The sequence below is a fragment of the Malania oleifera genome, chromosome 9 (genome assembly GCF_029873635.1).
Source record: "Malania oleifera isolate guangnan ecotype guangnan chromosome 9, ASM2987363v1, whole genome shotgun sequence".
Taxonomy (NCBI): domain Eukaryota; kingdom Viridiplantae; phylum Streptophyta; class Magnoliopsida; order Santalales; family Ximeniaceae; genus Malania; species Malania oleifera.
Window position 1 is genome coordinate 20,630,118 of NC_080425.1, and position 26,249 is coordinate 20,656,366.

General features: G+C 35.4%; 1 protein-coding gene across 5 annotated transcripts; it reads right to left on the reverse strand.

Annotated features, from left to right (window-relative positions):
- Positions 1 to 6,497: 6,497 nt before the first annotated feature.
- Positions 6,498 to 24,965, reverse strand: LOC131163598 (DNA-directed RNA polymerase subunit 10-like protein). Of its 5 annotated transcripts, none has more exons than XM_058120192.1 (5): positions 24,659 to 24,965; positions 23,782 to 23,882; positions 23,583 to 23,641; positions 7,118 to 7,212; positions 6,498 to 6,843 (listed from the first exon to the last, which is right to left on the reverse strand). In XM_058120192.1, the coding sequence occupies exons 2-5, from the start codon at positions 23,815 to 23,817 to the stop codon at positions 6,818 to 6,820; spliced, it is 216 nt and encodes a 71-aa protein (XP_057976175.1). In that variant the 5' UTR covers positions 23,818 to 23,882; positions 24,659 to 24,965; the 3' UTR covers positions 6,498 to 6,817. The 5 variants fall into 5 exon arrangements, with proteins under 5 accessions (XP_057976175.1, XP_057976176.1, XP_057976177.1 ...); XM_058120193.1 differs by having other exon boundaries at positions 23,782 to 23,870; positions 24,659 to 24,908; XM_058120194.1 differs by having other exon boundaries at positions 23,782 to 23,899; positions 24,659 to 24,880.
- Between the last annotated feature and the right edge of the window lie 1,284 nt (positions 24,966 to 26,249).

Genomic DNA, 26,249 nt, shown 5'->3' on the forward strand with positions numbered 1-26,249 from the left:
TAACTCTATACCCGCAGGGTCCCTAACTCAACATCCTGAAAATAATATCCCCCAGAACAAAACATCAGTATTTTCTTACCTACAACATTTCTTATAACTACAAGGAAGACATAATCCAAATAAAACACCTTACTCTAGATTTGGGATGAATTTCAAATCAACTTTCCCCACGATCTGCTCCGACAGACTTGCAAAGAACTTCGCGAGGAGCATTGTGGTGGTCTCAAATCTTCAATCCAGTGAGAAATAAGGTCAGGATCGAAGAGAGAAAGGGAGGGGGTCATAGGAGAGAGAGAGAGAGAGAGAGAGAGAGAGAGAGAGAGAGAGAGAGAGAGAGAGAAAAAAGGGTTTATGCGCTGAAATTTGATTAAAAATATGAGTTTCAGCTATTTATAAGGCGGGATTCGTTGACGATACATGTCACCTCGTCGACGAGTCCTGTAGAAAGTTCATCGACAAACCTGCACCCTCGTCGACGAGTTTCAGTCTACTTTAAACCCTCTCTCGATATCTTCTTGTCGACGAAACCTGTCCTCGTCGACGAGCTCCTCTTATTTCCTCATCGACGAAACCCTTGTGTTCGTCGACAAGATGCTAAAAATTCTTCGGGTTATTACATATGTACACATCCTCAACTAAGTCCCCATGAAGAAAAGCATTATTTACATTAAGTTGATGTAAATACCACCCTTTCATAGTAGCTAAAGCAAGCACTATCCTCACTAAAACAGACTTGGCAACAGGGGAAAAAGTTTCTAAGTAATCTAAGCCAAGTTTTTGAGTGAAACCCTTGGCAACCAAACGAGTCTTGTACCTTTCAATAGAACCATCAGGATGATACTTGATTCGGTATACCCATTTGCAACCAATGGGAGATTTACCAGGAGGCAGTGTAGTAAGAGTCCATGTGTCATTGAGTTCCAGAGCAGCAATCTCTTTGTCCATGGCTTCTCTCCACTCAGAATATTGAACTTCTTGATGAAAAGAAACAAGTTTTGGGGGAGTAGAATTAACAGCCATGACAAAAAAATGAAAAGAATGACCAATATGAGAGTAGCTTAGGCCATCAAAAATATCATATGACAAACTAGGGGCAGGTTTGGTACTAACAAGCTTACAAGAATAGTCTAATAAGTAAGAAGGGGGATGATGAGATCAAGAAGATCCTCTTAAAGAAGGAAGAAGAATAATAGAAGGAGAGGAGGCAGTAGGCACTCGAGAGAGAGCATCTACAAAATCAAAATTAGAAAGTTCAGTTGCTGGAGAACTAGGATTTTCATAATCATAATTAGACGAATTATGTTTTGCAGAAGTAGGTAAAGGTGGACTTGGTTGTGAAGCATGAAAATGTGAATAAGTGGAAGAAAACTGAGAGGGAATAATGGAAATTAGAAAACTAGAAGTGCAATGAGGAAAAACAAAATTATCTAGATAGGAAATAAAAGGATTAATAGAATTCCCAAAAGGAAAAATATACTCATAGAATTGAACATATTTGGATATAAAAACAGAATTAGTCTGAATATCCAAAAGCTTATATCCTTTAATGTCATGAGGATAGCCTAGAAACACACATTTTCTAGCCCTTGGTGCAAACTTGTGCCTATTGTGAGAGAGAGTAGAAGCAAAGTATAAACAGCCAAAATATTTTAAATGAGAATGAAAGGAGATTTATTGAAAATAAGTTCAAAAGGACTATTATTACCTAAAGACTTGGAAGGAATCCTATTGGGTAGGTAAACAGTAGTCAATATGCAATCACCCCAGTAATTCAATGGCACCTTTGAATGAAATAACAAAGCTCTTGCAACATTTAGGATATGTTGATGTTTCCTTTCAACAATAGCATTTTGTTGAGGAGTATCAACACAACTCAACTGATGCAAGATGCCAATATTATGGAAGAAATCCTTGAGGAAAAATTCAGTTTCATTGTCACTTCTGATGGTCTGAATAATGGCATTAAATTGAGTTTTAACCATAGCAACAAATTGAGGAAGAAGAAATTGAGTATCATATTTTTGTTTAACAAGGTAAACCCAAGTACATCTAGTGAAATCATCCACAATTGTTAAACAATATCTAAAACCTTCAAGAGTACAAGTAGTAAAAGGACACCATAGGTCACAATGTAGTAGCTCAAAAGGCTTATTTCAAACATGACTACTACAAGCAAAGGGTAGTCTTTTTTACTTAGAAAAATGACAAACATCACAACAATTTGGTGTATTAGAAGTATTTACATCAAGTGCTTCTTTAAGAAAAGAAAATTTGGAATAAGAAGGATGACCTGGCCTAGTGTACCACAACTCTAAAGAAGAATGACCAGCATGAATAGTATTGGCAGCAATAACAATGCATAGTAGAATCTTGCAGCAAATACAACCCATTATGTTCTTTACCCAGACCAATCGTGCTCCATAGAACAAGGTCCTAAATGAAACAACAATTACCAAGAATTATAAGGCAACAAGAAAGATTTTTGGAAAGCTTACTAGCTGAAATCAAATTGAAACTAAAGGTAGGGACACATAGAACATCAGTAAAAGTGAGAGTACAAGAAAGTTGCATTGTGCCTATGTGTGTAACCAAGGCCTTTTTTCCATTTGGCAAGTGGAGATAAGATTGTACAATGGAAGTGATAGAAGATAATTGAGAGACAGAATGGACCATATGGTTAGTGGCTCCAGTATCAATGATCCAATCATTTGATTTAAAGTCGTATGTATAAAGAAATTGGGCACAAAGAATGGAATGAGATATATTTGGTTGAAGTCAAAGGGGGTTACCTAAAAAATTGGAAGAATAAGAGGGAGTAGAAGTGCTACAAGCATTGAAAGTAGTTTGAGAAGATGCAATGGGTGTCATGACAGATGTAGCCTAATGAGAAACTTGAGTACCAATTCTTGATTCAGATGCTGAATGATTTTTCTGAAAAATAATCAACTGCTCACATTGAGCCTTAGTAATTGGACATTGTGCCAATGGAGGCTGCTGTGAGAAATTTGATTGCAAAGAACCACCAAGAACATTTGATGTAGACATGATCTCTGAATGAGGACCAAGATGAGGCAAAGAACTAGGCAAATGACCATTAACTTGAGACTTAGTGCCCTACAAATTGGTCAAAGTAGTAGTAGGATCAAAATTCCTAAAACCACCAGTCACTTGATTAGCCACAACTTTGTTTCCTCCTTTGGGTTCTTATCCTGGAGGATAACCATGAAGCTTATAGCATTTATCAATTCTATGACCTATTAGACCACAATAGGTACAAATTGGCCTTTCTTTCTTAGAATACCCTCCTCCTTTGCCACCATTGTGATTCTTGAAATTGGCCTTTGTTGTGGTTAACAAACATTGTAGCAGCTTCAAAATTATAACCCATGGTACCATGACCAACGTTCCTTCTCTTTTCTTCTTATGGAACCAAAGAACAAATTTTGCTCAATGAAGAAAATGGTTCTATTAACAAGATTTGACCAATAAGATTGCTATAACTATCATTTAAGCCCATGAGAAATCTGAAAACGTGTTCCTTGTGTTGAGCATCCCATTGAGAAGCCTTGGATCCACAGGTACAAGCACTAGAACAAACAGTAAAAGGCTGATAGCTGATAAACTCATCCCATAAAGTCTTGAATTTTGTAAAATAGGAAGTCACTGAGAGTGAACCTAGTGAAAGATGAGAGATTTCTTTCTCAAGTTCAAACAATCGTCGTGTATTACTCTATGAGAATCTATCCTTAAGATCAAACCACAAATCCTTTGCATTATTGATGTACATCACGCTAGCTTTCAATTCCATACTCAAAGAATTGGTTAACCAAGAAAGAATCGTGGTATTGCAACGATTCCAAGAATTGAATAATGAAGAAGAAGAATATGGTTCTGTGATTGAGCCATTTACAAATCCAAACTTGTTTCTGGAACTCAAAGCCAAGAATACTTATCTGGCCCAACTCACATAATTTTTTGGGCCTATGAGAAGTTGAGAGATAAGAAGAACACCTGGATTTTCATTTGCGGGAAGAAAATAAGGATTGTTAGCATATTCGTCTGCCATTGTTGTGCTTGAATTGGATACAAGCTCTGATGAACTGGAAGTAAATGTTGTTTGCGATGAACCAGTAGCAGAAGCCATTGAGATACTCGAAAATTTTGAAATCAAGAATTTAGAAATTAAAAATCAGAGAGTAAAAGCTCTGATACCATGTTAAAACTGAATGAAAATATTTCAGTCTTATTTCATATCAGGAGAAGATTACAAGAGTATATATATATATACAGCAGTCAATAACAAAATTAAATTAACAATACAATAACTAAACTACAACTGAAATGCTTTTGTTGTGCTAACTGAATGACTTGCAATTAGCTGTTGTAAGTTAATTGATATGCTATTGTGATGAGTTGTATTCTAACTGTTGCTACCTCTGCATTGCAGCATTTGCTTCAACAAGGAGCTTGCTTAATCCATACAAAGTTTTTTTTAGTTTAAAAATATTATCAGAATAAATATGACAGTCAAAGTCAAGAGGTTAAGACACATACAATTCTTCTTCAATACAAATATTAACAAAGACACTATTCACATATATTTGAAACAATATAAAATTCATAAAGCAAAATAAAAAATTAAAAAAAAAAAAAAAAAGCAAATGAAATTCTAATAGCTTTTGGTCTTGCTACTGTTGCAAAAGTTTCATCAAGATCGATTTTTTCTTCATGATTATAACCTTGAGCACCCTATATAACCATGTTTCTTATGATGTTATCAATTCCATTGAACTTATTTTTGAAAACACGTTATGTTCCAATGATTGGATGATTTGTAGGTCTAGGTACTAAAGTACATACAGCATCTTTTAAGTTGACTCAATTCCTCTTGCTGTCATCCAAAACTCATCATGCTTACCTACTTGAAAAGAAATTTAAGTAGAGATATGAATGTGCAGTCCACAAAGTTTTTTTTTTAATTTAGATTTAATTTGCACACCAAAATTAAATATCCTATTATATGATTCAAAGGGTAATGAGAATTGATTCTTACATATTGAGATGTCATTGAGTATGTATTTGATTAGATGTTTGTCCTTGCTAGGGGTGGACATGGTTCAGTTAACCAAGCCACCACCTCTGAACTATTAACTGAATCAAAGTTTTAGTTTATTAGAATATACGAACCAAAATTGAACCATTTTAAATGATTAACTGAAATTCGATTAATCAATTTTTAGACCAATATCCAAGGGTTAACCAAATCTATCCGTTAAAAATATTTTAAAATTTTAAATTCACTAAAATTAATATTTTTTTTTTCTTTCATTATAATCAACATATAATGTCATATAAAATTTTAATAATTTAAATATTTATAATAAAATTTAAGCATGAATATTATATTAATACAACTTATTTTATGTGTTTTATATGTATATAACATATAGGTTTGGTTCGATTAATTGTAGTTATTGAATGGGTCGAACCGAAATAGAAGCGATAACTGAAAAATTTAAGAAACCGAATCAATTTTTCGGTTCAATTTGGTTTGCTTTTGTGATTTGGTTCGTTTTTCGATTTTTCTTACCCACCCATAATCCTTGCATATGTTCCCATGTCTATCTTTGTACTTGTTCACATGTATGTCTTTGCATATGTATAATGAACTATAATTTTCTCCATCCATAACTTCCTTTCTTTCTATAAAATGATTCTCATTAAATCTAAGATTGATACTTTCTTCGTCAACTAAAGTTCTTCAATTGAGAAATCTATATGCTTTGCTTGATCGGAATATCCTCAAAGATCGTCTTCATCTTTTCTTTTTTATTTAGTATAAAACTCTTAAAACCTAAAAGATCTAATACTGGACTTAAATCAAGTTCAATATGATGTTACCATCAAAACCCCTATTTTTAAAACTATATTCATCTTAATGTGTATGTTGACTTTATAATTTTTTAAGTTCGTATAACCAATATACATAAATTAGTTAGTTTATTCCCTTCCCTTTTTTTCATTTTTTTTTAACTATTTTCCATATTTTTTTTTCTGCCAAATATAATTACCAATGATACGTGTAGGATAATTTATTGTAATATGTATTGTATTTTCTTGATTTTATGTCTGACTAATTTTAATATATACAAAAACGAACTGGTCAAACTTAGAAAATTTAACTCTGATATAACCGCAATTATGGTAGAAAATTATGATGTTAAAACAATAAATTGCATTATGTAAATATATAATAAATGAGAACAACACTATTTTGCACGAGCTATATTTTTTAAATTATTATATAATTTTTCATCTTATTCTTAGGTTTAGCACATTAGAAAATATAAATAGACAAAAAAACAAAAAACGGGTACAGCAACTTCTAAGTATCAAATCTGATAAGGATGTTATTTTAGGAGTTCTATGGCAAAATCAAGTAATACATTCAGACGGCTAATTGTGTCATGGTAGTTCCCTAGTCTCGAACAGAAGTGTTGCACCACAATTAAAGATGAGATACATTTAGCAAGTCACAATCCACACACACACACAAAAACCCAAAAGGAAAGAAACATCATCTCCCTCATCAATCAAACAAAACCACCAACAACCAGTGTCAACCAGTGTCGGACCGAATAAATGTATTCCACAAACACAGTTGAAGATAGAGAGATATTTACTGAGCACAATCCATTAAGAAAAGGAAGAAAACATCTCCCCTATCAATCAAACATCCCTAGTAAGCTACCAACAAAAACAAATATCCATAGAGCAAGACACAGGAAATCACTCTAAGCTGCTCCATAACCTTCCATCAGCTGGTGTCAGATTTCTCCAGAGCTGCAACAAGGGGGGGTGTCAGTGCTTTAAACAAACATGAACAAAGATTCAATATTATTACGTTGCATTTGGTTTGCAGAATGAACTGAGGTGGGAATGGAATGGAATAAAAAATTGAATAACATACAGAAATTAAGTCAATTTTGTTTCCATTCCATTCCCACCAAACAACTGTGCACTCGAGTCACTAAACATGGCTTGAATGCATGTGGGCATTTGTGCCCCCATGCCTTCTGGTGTTTTGTTGCGCGAGAGAGAGAGACAGAGAAAGTACTGTTGTAGTTCAATAGCTTTTCAATGAGATCAACATGTGTCATGAGCATCCGCCTGCAGCAATACCGTACAAGCCCCAACGCATCAAGAGCATCTCTGCATAACAGCAATTAAATGTCATCAATCAACTCCAACAGGAACATCTGCCAATTGATGATGTTCTAGCATTACATGAACATTGTGCAAGTTTCACTTCTCCTGTATGGTTCACTTGCAAGCAAATCATACCATAATTTATTGTAATGTTTACTGCAGATTCAAATAATGAATGCATGCCCACAATGATTTCAGGTCATGTTTACAGCAAATTTAAATAATGAATACATGCCTATCTATGATTTCACAATTAAATAGTATTAGCACATTCAATATTAAAAATGTACTAGTGTAATAGCATCCAAACAGATCCTATATCATGAATGTACTTTGACAACAAAGTGATTATGCATAGAAGTTATTATACCAATAACTAAGGGTTGAAAAGCACTATCTTAATTGAATTTCAGGAAATGTTAGCACACCCTTGGTGAATGACAATTTTTCAAACTAAAACAACCAGGCATGCCATTGAGATTTGGAATTCTATATGCAAGTAGCTAGGCATAAGCTGGCAAGGTTTCCCTATTTAATTACCTAGTTCAGCTTCATAGATTGGCTCACAATGTGCTGGAGCAATAACTACAAAAGCAAGGTAGACAAGTTGGGCCGTATCTTTTGCTACCCAACACCACTTCTTTTAGAAAGTACTTATTTTAAGTGATAAGAACTAGAAGCACTTAATTTTTAAGTGCTCCTGGCCTAAATGCCATTTTTTCCAACTCTTCTAACAAGAATATGGATCACATCTTTTTCAGAAATCAACATCCAAAGATGTGGATTCTGGTACCTCAAAGAGCTGATATTGGCAATTAAAACAATGGAAATTAGAAGAAAGAATGGTTATGCAGAACCTAAATAGGAAGAATGTGAATATTGCTTAGAGCTTGAATGGAATACTTGAGAGAGCTTGAATAAAATGCTTAAAATTCACCATCTCTGACAGGGAAAGGAATGCAAGAGTCAATCGGCCCACTGCCAAATTGTTGGCAGATTTCAGAAGATATCATGTTAATATTAGAGTAAGAACCTAAGTTTGGAAGAACCTAATTTTCCTAAAAATTAGAAAAAGCAAGGGCTCCTTCCAGTCTGTAATTAGGCAGGACAATTGATCACTGTAAAGTTTGAGAATGGGGGTGGATTTCCAGCAAGGGGAGCGGAGATCGATGACAATAGTTTTTTCGTGAATTGTGCATGGAGCATCCTTGTTCGTTTTAGTTGACAGGAGAAAAGATTAGAATCAAACTGGAGGGAGCTTGGAATGTGCACATATCAGAGTTTAGTTTGAATAAGTGGTCCTCTGTGACTTTTGTGGCCTCAATGTGCATGGGTTTGGGAACAACTGAGAATTTTGGTCTGTAAAAACTGGATAATCATGGATTGGAATGCTTAGAACTCACAGGAATCTTTAATGGTAAAGTTCTTAGGGAAAATCTGGGGATGGTTCGTGGTTACTGAAAGTTAGTGGTAAAAGAATGTTTTGGTGAGAATTCTGGATGGATTGGAGGCATTAGATTGGTGGCTTCTATTTAAATCTTTGGAAGAATTGATTGCAAGGAGAGCAGTAAGAAGAAGAGGGGGCAAGAACGGAGAAACTGGTTAAATGCAGGCAGATGGGCTTGTAGGGATTGTGGTTCTCACAATATTGCTGAAGTTAATTGGCCAGGGTAGATAGGAGAGGCAGATAGTTCATGCTACACTGAAAGACAAGACTACTTATGCAGATGTGGTGAGGACTGGAACAACTGCTGCATCTCACCATCAGGCATAGTGATTCTCCAATAGGTCTCGAAAGTGAGAGCAGGCTGGATTGCAGAAACATTGCAATTAGGAATATGAAAGAAGGATTTTTTGGCCCAGGATCTATTTAAAATCTCAGGTGGTTCAATTGGGTAGGCTCAAAGATAACTTGGGATTCTCTTGGGCCAAAATACAGGGCCCAACCCAAAAGTTGTTAAGTCTGGGCCTGAGGGATTTATTGATGATAGGCTTGTTTTCTCCTGGAAACCATAGGTCCAGGATTGAAACTTTTGGGTAAGGAAATCAGGTATTAAAAAGCTCACTAAGCATTCTTCCATCCAGATTAATTCAGCTGAATGGGTACAGGAAGGCACCAGGATATAAAAATTCAGAGGGTGCAAATGGGGTTTTCATCCAGGTTCTCAAGCATTAGAAGATCATATTGCATATACATGCACTGTTATTCAACAAGATTTGGGCCAATATGATCAAAAACATCAGAGGTTATGGCACAATACTTTATTAGCGATGATGGATATCCCCAAGAAGTCAATGACAGAAGTGCAAGGTAAGTGCAATTATCCTCTCAGGAGAGTAGTTTTCAAGGCAAGGATTCAAATCAGTCATAGAAATGCAGAATGATCAACCAAATTTTCCAAGTACAAAATTGTGAATGCATTGGATGGAGGATTTCAGGCCTTAATTCAAATAAAATCTGTTCTCTTCCCTACAAGCAGCACCGGGTCCCATGAATAGGCTCAAAGCTCTGTTAATTAGTCCAATATTGATGAGAAAATTTTGTATCTTTGAACAAGATGGACACGGCTTATTGAACAGCTTAGAAAAGCAGACTTACCTATGCCTCAAGATAGAAACAACATGAGCAGTGAGTTGGTTAAGGAGAATTTAGGCTATAAATAGAATGGGGCCTGAAATTGGGGAGGCCAGTGTGGGTGCTGAATTTGATCAGGTTGGCATTCACTGTGTCACGAACAAAGAAAATTCAGCAACACCTGCAGAGTTAGTTTCAGCTCTCATGCATGTACCATCCATGCCCACCTCTTGTTTTCATATTAACTCGTTTAGTAAGGGATTATTTACCTGGTCAGGGATTTTCACAGAATATTTGTGATTACTCTTGGTCTTGGATAAGGCATCTCATCTCTTCCATTGCGGGCTAATGAAACATTTGATTTAGTCAGTTGCCATGGAGAATTGGCAGATAGGAGGGGTGTTGTGTCAATTGACCCACTAGAGGGTGAGAGGGAGGATCAAGATCTTGAAGAACTCCTCGAGAGCATGGGATTGAAATTAGTCAATGTGTTTGGTGAAGAGTTAAGGGTGGAGGTCTCTATAAGGTCATATGATATGAAAAGAAAAATGGTTAAAAGGGACTTGCAAAAATTGAATTCATCTGTTAATTATGGGGGTAAAAAGGGTAAGGGTGATGGGGTATTATAGCTTTTAAATGAGGATTCTTGGAATGTGAGGGGTCTTGGGGAAGTGAATAAAAAGTGGAACCCTCAGCAGTACAGTAGCGCAAAGCACAGTTCACAAGGACGGTGGCAGTATCGTTCACTTGGGAACTTCTGGGGTCTTTTCAATCCAGTATGGATCCTAAGTTAGGATATTTCGGATCTTTGTTTTTGGTTATTTCTTGATTTTTCTTCCATTTTATCTGGTCAAATTTGCATTTCAACAAGAAGGATTAATTATAGTCAAGGTTAAGTTACCAAAAGGCATATCTAAGCCTTGCACTAATTCTCTCTAGATTTATTGAATTAAAGGATTGCCCAATGTTAAGGCTTGACATACATTGTTGGTCCACAACCTAACAGTTTAAGCTTTTAGGTGAAGTGGTTGCTTAACATGGCATCAGAGCAATGGTTGCTAGGAGGTCCTAGGTTCTAGTCTTGTTCCCGCATTTATTATTTTATTGTAAGTTTGTTAAAAAAATCCTCACATTCCCAATATGGGTGTCATGCAGTGTTTGTTTCTCTCTCCATGTGCAATCAAGCTGCATGTGCAGAGGAGTGTGAAAGCTTGATGTACATTGTTGGTCCCATGGTCTTAAATTTCCACGAAATTGTCGAAATTTCCGATTTCCATCACCCTCGAAATCGAAATGGCAATCGATTTCCGTCTTGCATAATTTCCTTCGAAATCTCAACAAATCATCCAAAATTTACCGAAATCTTGAAATTTTAGCAAAACTTGTCAAAATTTGAACTATGCAATGAAATTTCATTGAAATTCAAAACAGGGATTTAGGGACGAAATGAGATTTCTCTATTAATTTATTTTATTTACTTTTATCGAAACACATGATTATTACAAGTGCTTTTGAAATTATATGGAAAAATAAACTTACAACAACTATGTAACCATTCATTTCTAAATTATCATATTTGTATAATAAATAATATTTAAATGATTTATGAATTTCATTTGCATTTAACTGATTCACTAAATATGTTTTACGCACATATTATATTACAACTTCTCCACCTTATACACAGCATAGATGTATTTACTTGTAATATATTAGTCCTAAAATTTACATTATTATGTCTAATAATCATTTCTAAAGCCTCATAAAAGAATTCCAAGTTTTACTACTGATTTCCATTATTTTTTCAAATAGAAATTTCTGTCGAAATTTCCGTATTTTTGGAGCTTCGAAATTTGAGTCAAAATCGAAACTTAAGACCTATGTTTGTCCACAACCTAACAGCTTAACCTTTTAGGTAAAGTGGTTGCTTAACATCTACATTTGTTGCAAAGCCTTAAACCCTACAATGCGCAAGACTTTCTTTTCCTAGGATTGATTCCTAGAGCTTATTAGTGTGATGCTAACAGTTTATGCTTTCTTATCTATGTTATTTTGATTAATTACCCCAAACCAGACTTGAATCACTAATTTTCTAGCCCTAATTTCACTGATTGTGCAACTCCTTCACAAGCCCCAACCTTTAACAATTTCCCTTGTCCCCTAATCTTCCTATATCACCCCATTATTTTGATTAATTATCCCAAACCAGATTTGATCACTAATTTTCTAGCCCTAATTTCACCGATTGCGCAACTCCTTCACAAGCCCCAACCTTAAACAATTTCCCTTGTCCCCTAATCTTCCTATATCACCCCATCATAGACCATTTAAATCAACTTTAAATTTGTACCTTTCCTACAATTCTACATACCCAAGGTTTTAAATTTCAATTTTGACTAAATTTTTAGGCTTCAAAAATACAGTAATATCTATGAAAATTTTAATAGTGAAAATACATGGAAATTATTATTAAAATATGGAAATTTTCCTTAAAAACTCTGGAAATTGTAAATATGTATAACAATACATTAATAGAACTAAAATATTTTAAATAACATGAAAAAATGACAAGTAATCAAGTATGTTGTCACTTGTCAATAATGCAATGACCATAAAACAATATGAATATTAAACATACTCAATTAATATGAATGAAATTTATAAGCCATATAAATGTTATTTCATATGTAATAGAAGAAGAACCAACTTCCAAAAAAGGTTGGATGAAATGTTGTAGTTAATCTATAAGTTCAATATTACAAAACATTCCAAAACTTTAAAAAGCTAACAGTCCTGCCCTTATCTTGTAATGATCTTCATTTTTTATTAAAAGAAGAAGATTTATCCACAGAAAGGTCATTTAGTGATAAATTGACCAAATGTTAGACCCCTTATACCATAATCAATATATAACAATCTAGCGAATATAATCAATATATAACAATCTAGTGAATATATTCTATTTTTTCTTATGTATTTGTTTGCTAATGTGATACAATTTCATTAATAAGATGAAAAATATTAAATTATTTATTGATAAATTTAGTTAACCAGTATTGTGAATATTTCATGGCATGAATAACCAAAATAAAATAACTTGCTATATGAGCAATGAGTGGAAATATATCATGCATAATTCCTTGACCATGGAGTTATATCTCAATATGGAGTAAGGTGTTAAAATCAATAAAAACAGTTTCAAATAACCCAGAACTTAAGACAAGGAGCATTATTTATTTGTGATGACACCAAATACAGGAAAAAAAGTTAGATGCACTGGAGGTCTGTGCCCCCATCCAATAAAATAGCATCATGTAAGCTTGTGTCGGGTTGCACTGCTTATGTGGTGCCAATTTTATTGGATGGGGGCACATGCCCCATTGCCCTTAGGGCATGCAAGTCCTATTTCCCCAACACAATTCAAGATTTGTCAAAATAATTAAAGCTTTATTCAAACTTCAAACACTTAAAGTTGAGATTTATGTTATTCTTTTATAAACAAAGAAAATTATTAGAGAACAAGAATAATAGCACAACAAAGAGAAAAAAAAGGAAACAAGGAGAATAAGAAGTCCTCCCAGAACACAAGAAAAATAACAATACAGAAATCCAAAAAAAACAATTAATTAAAAAACAGCTATACTAGAGCAAACCCTCAAATTTTTCATAATTTTTTTAGAATGGTTATTGAGTTTAATATTAGAGGGTTATGAAACCCAAATGTCAATTGCAAATACATTTTGTTTTATAGACAAAATTTAAGCAACTTCCATCAAAATTTCAAGATTTTAATAAACATCATATTATTCCAAATAAAACTTTGTAAAAAGGAAATTGACTTCCTTTTATGATTTTAGGATGGTGGAAAGTGGAAATTTAAGTTCATGGAAAACCTATGACGATGCTCCTAACATCGTCTGCAATGCTGTTAGCAACTATAGCAGCACCCAAGATCTGTTAACCTTCAATAAAAGCACTCAAAGAAAACAAGAAATAGTGCCAATCAAAACATTCTCAATCTATTTGAAAGAATCTTAGTCAAAATCTCCTACACTTGCCTCAAAACCAATGTCTCTAAGTGCATAGTGTTAGGACTTGACAGTGTGATCTTGGTTAAATGGGAAAGAGAGATGGTGTCACCTCTGTCTACCCGGGATTTTTATACTAGATGTCGAATTACTCGGATGATGGCTTGTGTGGTTGTCTTGTTGATTAAATATAACAACTAGTTCCATATATCATTGAGTATGAAGGTCGCTTGTCTTCATGAATTCATTATTGTTGGAACTAATATTTCATGACTATGAATGGCTTCTGAAATCCTCTCGGGTGTTCATGACAGCAAGTTTGAATGTGTAGTTGTTGGCTGACTCTGTCGAGGGAAAGCCTCGACGAGTGCCACGCGGCCCCTTAAGCGAGTTTAACTTGGGGGTCCGTGACACAGCTTAAAATCCAACCTTAATAAAATGATCCTTCTTACCTCCTCACCACACCATTGACATAAAGCACTATACACTCCTCTCCATTTTGAAAATATGACAAGGAGAAGTCTCATGGACCTAATGGTTTAACTTTTTTTCAAAATTGCAAGGAGGTAGTTAATTGCGATTTAATGAAGGTGCTTCATAAGTTTTCTGCTAATGGGTTTGATTCCTAAAAGCAAAAGCTCAACCTTTATCACTATAAGAAAAAGAGTTAAGGTTAGGGACTTCCATCCTATTATTTTGATTGCAAGAATATATAAGATCATTACAAAGATTTTCACAAAGAGGATTAAGGTGGTGATGGGAGAAACCATTTCTAATTCTCAAGCAGCTTTTGTAGGGGGGAGATATATCTTGGATGTTGTTGTTGTGACTAATGAGGTTGTGGAGGATGTTAGGAGGAACAAGAAGGGCTTAGCATATAGGTTGGAATTTGAGCGCGCCTATAATAGGTTGAGTCAATTTTTTGGATAGGGTGTTCAAGAGGAAGGAGTTTGGAGTGTTCCCTTCTTCTGCCTCTTCTTCTATGATTGTTAATTGTCAACCTAGGTCTTGGTTTAATGCTACTAAGGGAGTGAGGGAAGTGTGGACCCTTTTTCCCCCTTTGTCTATTTTAGTAGCTGATGTGTTAGGTAGGATGATCAAAAGCCACGGATAAGGGTTTTACTCATGGTGTTGAAGGAAAGATGTGGTTTTTCTCAGTGCGGCTTGCTGACGATATCTTTCTATTCTCATTAGATGATAGGGAGATCATTTGTAATATTCCCAACATTTTATAGGTTTTGAGAGTCTCTGGTCCTAACATCAATTTAGCTAAGTGTGTGTGGCAGTCATTAATCTTAGTCCAGAGATTACTTCTAGTTTTGCTACTCTTGTAGGTTGAGGGGTCCAACAGTGGCTTTTTGACACATTTATGAGTTCCTTTAAAATGGAATTCCAAGCTAAGGGGTTTTGGGGTCCAGTCATTGCTATGGGTAGTGTCTTGAGAGGATAAGGGTACGTTTTTTCCCCTTGTGGTTGCTTTACCTTGATCTAGGATTGTCTTTCTTCAAATACCCTATATTCTATATCCCTATTTTATATTTCAATTAGGATTGCTAATAGATCAAAGAAGAATATGAGAGACTTTCTTTGGTCAGGAGTGGGTGTGAAGAGGGATCTCGTTAGTTGGGAGGTTGTTTTGTTGAGCTAAGGAGGAGGTGGGAAAGGGCCTTGGTAAGTTGGTGTCTTATAAAAAACAAAAAAAAAAAAAAAAAGAATTGTTGGCATATGGTCATGGGGTTTCCCTTGAGAAACATGTTCTTTGTGGCATAAGATTATTAAAAGTAAATTTGGCCTGCAAAATAATGAATGAGAGCTATAGTTACACATGGAAATTCTATAGATCCATCGTGGTCCACCCCTTCCCTAGACCCCCCGCATGCGTGGGAGCTTTGCGCACCAGGCTGCCCTTTTACATATCTCCTTTATATTTCTCTTGCATCAAATATACAATGGAAGAAGGCATTAGGGTTTGATTTTGGGATGAACTATGGCTGGGTAAAATGCATTTTTCAGCTGCCTTTCCTTCTATTTTTAGTATTACTATGTCTTGATGCAATCATTTTTTCTTTCCTTGTTATTCATGATACAAAGGTCTCCTAGGACTTTAAATTTCGTAGAAATCATAATGATAAGGAGACTGAGGAGCTTTCTTCTCTCTTGCATTTGCGGGGTTCTTTCAAATACTCTCATTCAGGGCATAATAGGGTCTTGTGTTTGGAGAATTCTAGGGTTTATTCATGTAAATCATTTACTCACATCTTAATTGTTCGCTCCATTCTTTCCCTTGTGCTAATCAGTTGTGGAGAGCTAAAACTTCCTTTGAAGGTAAAGGCTTTTGTGGGAGTAGTAGTTCTTAAGAGAGCTACACTAACAATATGTTGCGGATTTACAGGCCATAATGGCACTTTCCCTTGATATTTGCATCATGTGTTATGGTTATAATGTGGAGCATGCTCATTTACTTATTCATTGTTCTAGGGCTCAGAATTTATGAAGTAAGCTTTTTAATTTGATGGGAGAATGTCAGCTTTGTCCTTAGACTTCGAACTTTGGAGGAGCTTTTTGTTGGTTGATTTTGTTGGCTTTGGGAAGCAAAAGAATGCCAAGGCTTTATAAGAGTTCGTTGTTTATGCAATTGCTTGTGTTGTTTGGTTGGAATGATCAGATTTTTGGTGATTGAACTTCACCTTTAGATCTTATTTGGGAAAACGTTGTGTTTTTGGCTTGGTAATACGGATTACTCTAATATTCAGTAGGAATGATTAGCATGGTAATATGGCTTTCAAGTTGATTTGGCAATACGGATTCCTTTATTATTCAATAGGACTGATTGGCTCTTTTAGCCTAGTTTTTTGGTTTCTTTGTTCTGTACTTGTTTTAGTTCTTTTCATTTCAATTTTCATTTTGTGAAGTCAGAATCTTTTACCCACTTTGTACTCTCCTATCCTCTTTTAATGAATTTCTTTATTTTCTATACAACAACAACAACAACAAGTCTTAAGTCCCACTAGGTGGGGTCGGTTACATAAATTCCACCAATTCACCCGATCCAGAGCATTTTTCTCTATTAAATTAAAGGCTATTAAATCCTTCCTAACTACCTCATTTAAAGTAATTTTAGGTCTAACCCTATCCCTTCTCATGCCATTAACCATAACTAACTCATTCCTCCTCACAAGTGCTCTACTAGGCCTATGTTTTAAATGCTCAAACCATCTTAGCCACCCCTCCCTTATCTTGTTTTCAACTGTTGCTATGCCCAAATTTTCTCATATATGTTCATTTATTACTTTATCTTTTAATGTTAAACCACTCATCCACCTTAGAATTCACATCTCAGCAACTTTCATTCTTTGTATATGTTGCTTCTTAATTGCCCAGCATTGTAAACCATAAAGCATTGCTAGTCTTACAGTCATCTTATAAAACTTTTCTTTTTATTTTAAGGGTATTCTACGGTCACACAACACACCTGACACACTCCTCCATTTGACCCAACCTGTCCGAATTCTATGTACTACATCTTCTTCAAATTCCCCTTCACCTTGATAAATCCAAGATATATAAATCTAGCAATGCTATTAATCTCTTGATTATCTTACATTAATGAAATTACATTTCATATATTTAGTCTTATTCCTACTTATCCTAAACTTAGCATCTAATGTAGCTCTCCAAAGTTCTAACTTACAATCCACTCGGCTCCTACTATTATCAATCAACACGATATCATTTGCTATCCATAGTAGTCAAAAGCGCGCCTGATGCACGCCTAGGCGCAAGGCGCAGTGGGGCGACGAGGCTAGCGCCTCATCAGGGTCGAGATAAGGCAACCTTCAAGAGGCGCAGGCAGAGGCTTCAGGAGCAATGAGTCGCCCCACAGATATCTGACCTTTTAACTTCATTTTTTTTAACCTTTTAAGAAATAAAACGTAGTTAGACTCGAACCAGCCCTAGCCCTAGCCCTAGCCCTAGCCAGAGGCTTTGACTCAAACCAGCAGATCCAGGCTTCGTCTTCGAGCCTTTGAACCAACACAAAACCAGCAGTCCAGACTTCGTCTTCACGTCTTTGAGCCTTCACCAGCAAGAGAGCCATCACAGGAGCCCCTCGCCTTCGAAATTCAAGCCTTCAAACCAGCACAAAACACCTTCATCTTCAGCCTTCAAGTCTTCAAGCCTTACGCCAGCAAAAGAACCTTCGCCAGAGCCTTCGAACAAGCAAGAGGCTTCGAATCATTGAGTCGTCATAGCCAGTCTTCGTGATTCTTCAGTTCTGCTGCTGCTGCTTCTTTTTCAGTTCTTCGGCTCTGCTACTTCTTTTTCAGTTCTTCTGCTGCTTCTTCTCTTCTTTTTCAGTTCTTCTTCTTCCATTCTTCTTCTGGTTCTTCTTCTTTTTCAGTTCTTCTGCTGCTTCTTCTTTTTCAATTCTTCTTCAGCTCTGCTTCTTCTTGTTCAGTTCCTATTCTGCTTCTGCTTCTGCTTCTGCTTCTTCTTCTTCAGTTATTCTGCTGCTTCTTCTTCTTCTTTTTCAGTTCTTCTGCTGCTGCTTCTGCTTCTTTTTCAGTTCTTCTGCTGCTTCTTCTTTTTCAATTCTTCTTCAGCTCTGCTTCTTCTTTTTCAGTTCCTATTCTGCTTCTGCTTCTTCTCCTTCAGTTCTTCTGCTGCTTCTTCTTCTTCTTTTTCAGTTCTTCTGCTGCTGCTTCTGCTTCTTCAGTTCTTTTTCAGTTCTTCTTCTTCTTCCAGTCTTCTTCTGGTTCTTCTTCCTTTTCAGTTCTTCAGCTCTGCTTCTTCTTTTTCAGTTCCTATTCTGCTTCTGCTTCTCTTCTTCAGTTCTTCTGCTGCTTCTTCTCTTCTTCTTCAGTTCTTCTTCTTCTTCTTTTTCAGTTCTTCTGCTTCTGCTGCTTCTTCTTCTGCTGCTGCTGCTTCTTCTTCTGCTGCTTGCTGGAGGCTAGCAGGCTGCCACTGCTCTTGGCAAGTTATAGATCAACTTGCATTAAGCCACTATGTTGATGCTTTTGGGCCTTTGGCCTGGCAATTTCATTTCCTTTCTAACTTGAAGCTTGAACTCTTGCATGTGTAATTACTTATGTTGAACTATGTTTGTTTCACTTGGAACTTCATACTAGTTGTCCTAATTTCTATGTGTTTATGCTTTGGTATTGCATATTTAGCATTTTAAATTATAATATTACTATTGATATGTTTTCATATATCAATTACCCATCAAATAGGCATCGTGCACAAATTTAATAATTGTGCGCCTCACCCTTCGCCTCGTGCCTCAGCTCCAAGTACCCTTTGCGTCTTTATGTGCCTTGCGCCTTTGACTACTATACTGCAAACAACATACCAAGGGATCTCATCTTGGATATTCCTAGTAATTTCATCAATTACTAAAGTAAAAAGATAAGGACTCAAAGTAGAATCTTGATGAACACCTATTGAGATTGGGAACTCTCTAGACTCACCTCCTACGGTCCTCACGCTAGTCACTACTCTATCATACATATCATTAATGACCTCCGTATATCTACTACAAACTCCCTTCTTTTCTAGTACCCACCAAAGCACTTCCCTAGGTACTCTATCATAATCTTTCTCTAGATCAATAAAAATCATATGCAAGTCCTTCTTCTTTTCCCTAAACTTTTCCATTAAACTTACCAAAAGATAAATAGTTTTTATTGTTGATCTCCCACGCATAAAACCAATTAATTTTCTGAAATCTTTGTTTCTAATCTTATTCTATGTTCAATTACCATTTCCCATAATTTCATTGTATGGCTCATAATCTTAATTTCACGATAGTTACTACAGTTTTGAATGTCGCCTTTGTTTTCATACAGAGGTATTAATGTACTTTTCCTCCATTCTTTTGGCGTTTTCTTGGTAGTTAACCAAATAACTCCTTTATCCCCTAAACATTTTCAAACTTCAACTAGTATTTTATCTGATTCCATAGATTTCCCACTTTTCATCTTTGACCTTAATTTTGTGAATAAATCTCCTATTTTTTATCTTCTATTCATTCGACACTTCAAAGCTCAATCTTTTCATTTTTGTTTTCATTGAGCAACTTATCAAAGCATCTCCACCATATTTCTTTTATGTCTTCTTCTCTAATTAAGACATTATCACTCTCGTCCTTTATACATTTTACAAAACCTAAAGTCTTTGCATTTTCTTTCTCTAGCTCTAGCAAGTCTATAAATGTCCTTTTCTCCTTCTTTTGCATCTAGCTTAGTATATAAAGTATCATAAGTTCTATGTTTAGCTTCATTGACAGCCTTTTTTGCATTTTTTTCTCGTTTCTTTATATTTTTCAAGATTTTTTATATTTCAACTATTTTTCCATATCTAATACCAATTTTTTTTTGTCTTAAAACAGCTTTTTAAGACTTCTTTATCCCACCACCACCTTTCTTTACTACCCAAGTATCTTCCTTTGAACTCACGTAAAACTTCTTTTGCTCTCCTTACAAATTCGCCATTTATTCCAAACAGTGTTTGCATCAACCTTATCCCCTACTATCCAATCATACTCTTTGTTTATTTTATCTTTGAACTTTACTATATTATCTCCATTTAGGTCCCACCAGATAGTCCTCTTGTGCTGATTTATGCTACTCCTCCTTTTCCATTCTTTAATATGTATATCTAATACTAAGATTCTATGTTGCAAATCAGACACAAAATTAAAAAATTAAATAGTAAATGAATATTAAAAATTGGAAATACAAAGGAAAGAAAAAAATAGAAATTTTGACTATTCTATGCAAAAGGGGAAAAAAACTAACTAGAGTGAGGACCTTAAGCCTCAAAATTTCAACTAATGCTCGTTGTTTATAAGGGATTACATAGAATTCTCAATAATAAAAAATTCAGACCCCAAGAAACTTAGACTCAAAATTAAAAAATTAAATGCTAAATCAATATTAAAAATTGGAAATACAAAGGGAAGAAAAAAAAATAGAAATTTTGACTTTTCTATACCAAAGGGGAAAAAACTAACTAGAGTGAGGACCTTAATCCTCAAAATTCCAACTAATGCTTGTTGTTTATCAGGGATTACTTAGAATTCTTGATAAATAAAATTCAGACCCCAAGAAACTTAGACTCAAAATTAAAAAATTAAACGGTAAATCAATATTAGAAATTGGAAATACAAAGGGAAGAAAAAATAGAAATTTTGACTTTTCTATACAACGGAGGAAAAAAAACTAACTAGAGTGGGGACCTTAAGCCTCAAAATTTTAACTAATGTTCTTTGTTTATCAGGGATTACTTAGAATTCTCGATAAATAAAATTCTCATGAATCCCAAAAAAAGAAATATTGAACAATCTAATCTTTGTACTGAAGCTGATAACACAGGGTCCCTTGCATACAAAAAGGACCCTATTTTGAATCACTTTTTAATGAAATGATTACCATAGCCTAGGGTTACTTTCCTACATGTAGGCTTACTCCAAAAAACCCCAAGCTAGCACTTCTAGCACTAGAAAAATGCAAAATGATCACATATTCAAAGTACCAACCAACGTCCACTTATGATGTATCTAAGATTTTTTTTATAATAAAAGAAAGAATATTAAGAAATAATAATAGGAGAACAACCTAGGAGAGGACAATAAATCCTAAAAAAAAAAATCAGCAGAAGAAAATAGGAGGAAACAAAACCGAAAAAAAAAAATAGAAGAACCCTCTTTAATCACTTTCCATCATTAATCATAGAGCACTGCCAAGGACCCTTTCTTGAGCTTCCTTTTGCCACATTCCAAATGAACACCGCTTCCTCCAAGAACAAACAGCCACAAGCCCATCTTATCCATCAGTTTTTGGGCTTCTACTTCCTTTTCATAAACCCCTTCCACAGGAATAGGCAAACCCCATAGAAACACTCCTGCTCTTTATCCAGTCCATCATTCTCAAAAATAGGAACTCCCTCCAAACCTTCCATTGGAGATGGTGACACAACCACACATGTGATATATCCCCAAGAATCAGATCATTCATATTGTCCTCAAAACTCATCCAATAAAAAAATTACAATCACAATCAAACTCGCTGGAAGCATCTCTCTCATCATCCTTCACATCTCCCCATTGCTTCTTCTCTAGCCCTCGTAGAACCTTTTCATCTATAATACCCTTCTGAACATTCGAAGAATCCACAATACATAATTCCCCTCAACATTTCTTATTTTAGATTGTCATCGTCCACTAGGACTAGCCTTTCTTTCTTCAAAATATTTTTTCTTTCCACCACCCTCTTTAATCTCCATCCGACAAGAATAAATCTTGTTGCCCTAGGCTACTCAAAACTAGTTACCTTCTCACAGCAATAACCCCCCACCTGGACACCTCAATCTTACCCTTCACATAACACCCATACCCCCCCCCCCCCCCACGAGAAGATGCAGAAGCATCGGCCAAATACCCACATTTGCCTAAATTGAATTTGTCCTTTACACGAGCATTACCCCTTGCCAGCCAAAAAGATGCAATTGACCCCTCTTTTTCCAACTGCGAAGCAACTCTAGCAGAAATTTCCACTTCTCTTCAAGTCTCAATGTGAAGTTTAACCGTTTCCACTATCTTTACAAAAGCAAGCAGCTTCGCCCATATGAACCACCAACCCTGAACCATACACAAATCCAGGCACAAAGCCTTGAAGGAAAGGTTTATTTGGACTATGAACCCAATACTAACAGAGGCAATCAGCTGTGTGTGCTTTGAATATAAAGCCTAATTCAAAAGTGATAGGCTGGCAAAAGCATCAGCCTACCCATTCACCTTTACAGAATCTGACCCTATTTACCCAACAATTGGCCCCCATGTCATTTGCCACCACTCCTTCCCAAGGACATACTACACTTCCACAACAACCACAACAACTTCCAACCAACATGCTTAGGATTTGGCTTTGAACCTTCCACCATCACATCTTTCCAAGCCATTGGCTCCTGATTTTTTAGCAATCAAATTATGACAATTGCTAAACTTCTTTGCATACACCACCAACTCCAAAACTTCAATATATCTTCACCTACTCTCCCATTCAAGCCCTCTAGTGTAAAAATTCGAACCACCCTTGTCATTTGAACACAACCCAATTCCAAGAAATTTGTTTTTACAATTTAATAGCCACCCAAAATAGGATCTCAATAAGCTTCTTATCGAATGAACCACTCCAATGGAAACCAATTGCACACCCATAATGCAACTGACAAAGTGATCCTAATGGACCCACCCCTATATCGGGATTTCTACTCCAATTGAACAAGACCCCCTTCTCCAAACTTTTTGAGACACAGGTCAAAAGTCTTGCATTCGATATGCATTGACTTGAGGAGATTCTCCTCTACGCTCCACCTCTAACTTAAATAAAACCCATGGAGAAGAAAGAGAGCTAGAAGCAGAGAACTACAAAAATTACAACACAAAAAAATTCTCAAACATAGCTATGGTTGGGAATATGAAGTTCTGGACTTGGAATCATGCATGTTTAAAAATTTACAACCAAAAAAAAGATGTATTTATTTTTGGCATCTAAACACAGCATTAAATAAAATGTACAGATTACATGTCCCTGTGGCCAAGAAAAAAACAATTGCTTCTATATTTCCAAACTACTCATCTCAAAAGGCATAAAGTGAGCATAACTAAAAATCTTTGTCCAGAACTAATGAACATGAACGAATCTTAGATAAAATTTTTGATAGACTTGAATAAGTAATCAATTATCCAAATTGAAAAACGAAGTCCTTACCCTTCACCATAATCAGCCTGGAGAAGATCAAGATAAGAATCCCATTTGTTACCAATGACCTAATAACACCGAAATTGAACAGCATCATGATTGTATTATTACAGCTAGACACATGTAAACAGAAGTTAAAATAAACACAATCAACAAGAGAAACAAAAACGATAGGTTTTGTGAACAATCTAAGGATGAAAGAGCAAACCTTCCCACAGGTGAAACAACGAACTGGAATGATCATCCTTGGGTTGCCCTAAGCCCGCCTCACAGTTCCAACTATCGTTTTCTGCACCCCTGTTATTCAACCTTTGGCCAACATGAATCTTGTTTAGGAGATGGAGAGAGAGAGTGAGAGAGTTTGAATTTTAAACTACCTCAGTTCCTAGGCAGCATCGATAGGGGATATGACACGATATGGACACAACAATACAAAGATTTGTAGAAACAAGGATATGACATGGCTGTGATATGTTAGTTAATTAATATAAAAATATGTATTTAGGCATTTTATTCTTTTTAAATGAAAAATATTGACGTAATAAGAACCGTTCACCAGGCTGTAAGTACACTCTGAAAGTAAAGTAGCATAAGCAATAAGCAGAGTGGCATAAGCATTTTCCTGTTGTCCTGGATCTACCCACCTAATAAAACTAGCAGCCTCCCTTCCAATTTCTGATTTTTAAGATACTGAAACATTAACATCAATTTTGTATTTCAACCATCAAACACCCAAAGTCTCAAACACCGCACAGGCGATTGACCAACGAGAAGAAAAGAGCATTTAACAATTTGAAATCTGCTTCTGAGACTCAAACAGATTTCAATGGCTCGTCCTTTAAGGCTGTTATAATTTGATGTTTGAGACTCAATCATATTTCGATGCAAATTGGCTCGGCCTGAATCAGATTTCTAATGCCTAAAAGGTTGACTTGCTCGACACCATCCCTAATACTTCAAAACATCAATTTTGCGCTTGTAGAGCACTGCTTCAGCAGTTCAATTGTTCAGTCATATTATGCAAAATAGTAGAAAACTGGTCAGGAGATGGGGAAGAGGGCGGGAAGGAGGAGAGAGGGACTCACTTTGCAAGGCTTCGAAGAAGCTTAGATCGCCTTCGAATGTCGATGGCGCTGAGATGTCCGGCAACTGAAGGCTCGGAAAGAGGCTCGAAGGCTGGGTGAATGGGCCGCAAGAGCTAGGGCTCCCGACTTCCGGTCGTTCAACAAGCTCCTGGATATGCCTGGGTTTCGCATTGAGTGGCCAAAACGCAGCGTTTTGTGAAAAGTAACCCCAAAACGCCGGAGCGCGTCCGGATATATCTATAACGTTTTTCCTTTGGCTGTTAATTGGGGTTCAAGAAAGAAAAACTATTCATAATTCAAATAAATTAATGTTTAAAATTTGAATTTCATTTTTATACGAAGGGAAAGGGAGAGTTAGAAATTTTTAATAAAAAAAATTATTTTTTTGTATAATTTTAAAAATTAGAAAATAAAGTGACTTTTTGTAATTATTTGTAGAATTATAAATTAAAATTATCTTCTCAAGAAAAAAAGTATCAAATTATTTTTTATTATTTATTTATTTCAAACAAATGTTATAAAATGAAAATTTAACTTTTTTTATAATTTTTTAAAAATTTAAAATAAAAAATATTTTTCACAGCTAGACAAGCAATGTTGCAAGGAGACATCTCAAAGGGTTTTATTTAGACCGAAGTCCGAAGTTTTGTAGGGGAGGGGTTGTTAGTGTTGTAGAATTTGCACTGGGTCGATGGTCACTACTTAATGGCTCTCTATGGGTGATTGGTAGGATTTTGTTATCGTCGAAATGCGAGGAGCTGGTAGAGCATAACTATGATTGCCAAATAAGAGTTAGGGTGTTGATGACAAAAGAGGTATAATTTTTATTTGATTTTTCCCTTAAATTCTACAATGTGTGAACAAATTTTCAAAATGATTATGTATACTTATACATTTTCTAACCCTGTATTTGGACTGTTTATTTCAGACTGAGTGAAGCTCATGTCATGGTAAATCAAACGAAAGGGACCATTGCTGAGCTAAAGTTCGTTACTTTATAACTTTACAAAGAATGATAATTTTATTGATAATACTTATTAACTTGGTTTTTGTATCACACATAACGACCAAACTCTTTTAATTTGGTAGCATATAAGTCATAAATGTCTAGTTCAAAGCCTTTTTTTTAGTTGTACATGTATCTATTTTTTCTCTCTTAATTAGAAAAAAATTAGTTAATGCTTCGACATTTTATCCATTCGTCAATTTCATTATTTGTTTTTTAATATTGTAGATAAAGAGTGTGTGTGTGTGAGACCTATATGAAGGATCAAACCCTACGGTGGTCTTACTACTTTTTTTTTTAAATCATTTTGGAGGTGTTCAAGGAAAATAATCTTTTCTATTTTTTGGATTGAATTTACTCCTTTCGAGGTCATACATACTTGGGGCCCAAAATCAAGCTTGCGTAGTTCTAAAATTTGTTGTTTATTATATATTTTTGTAAAATAAATCCCCTTCAGATAAGAGAATTAGTATATGACAAAAGTGAATGGATTTTGGATGAAACTCAATATTGGGAAGAACAAAAAAAGAGAATTCGTGTTTTTGGAAACATGATAGTGATACGAAAGAAAATCGAAGTTAAAAA

What these genes read in the sequence shown, in the direction of transcription:
- LOC131163598 (XM_058120191.1), bottom strand. Translation starts at nt 23,817, where the DNA reads ATGATCATTCCAGTTCGTTGTTTCACCTGTGGGAAG. An exon ending in GTTGTTTCACCTGTGGGAAG is followed by an intron (nt 23,642 to 23,781) that starts GTTTGCTCTTTC and finishes CGGTGTTATTAG; the next exon opens with GTCATTGGTAACAAATGGGA. An exon ending in CAGGCTGATTATGGTGAAGG is followed by an intron (nt 7,213 to 23,582) that starts GTAAGGACTTCG and finishes GCTGTTATGCAG; the next exon opens with AGATGCTCTTGATGCGTTGG.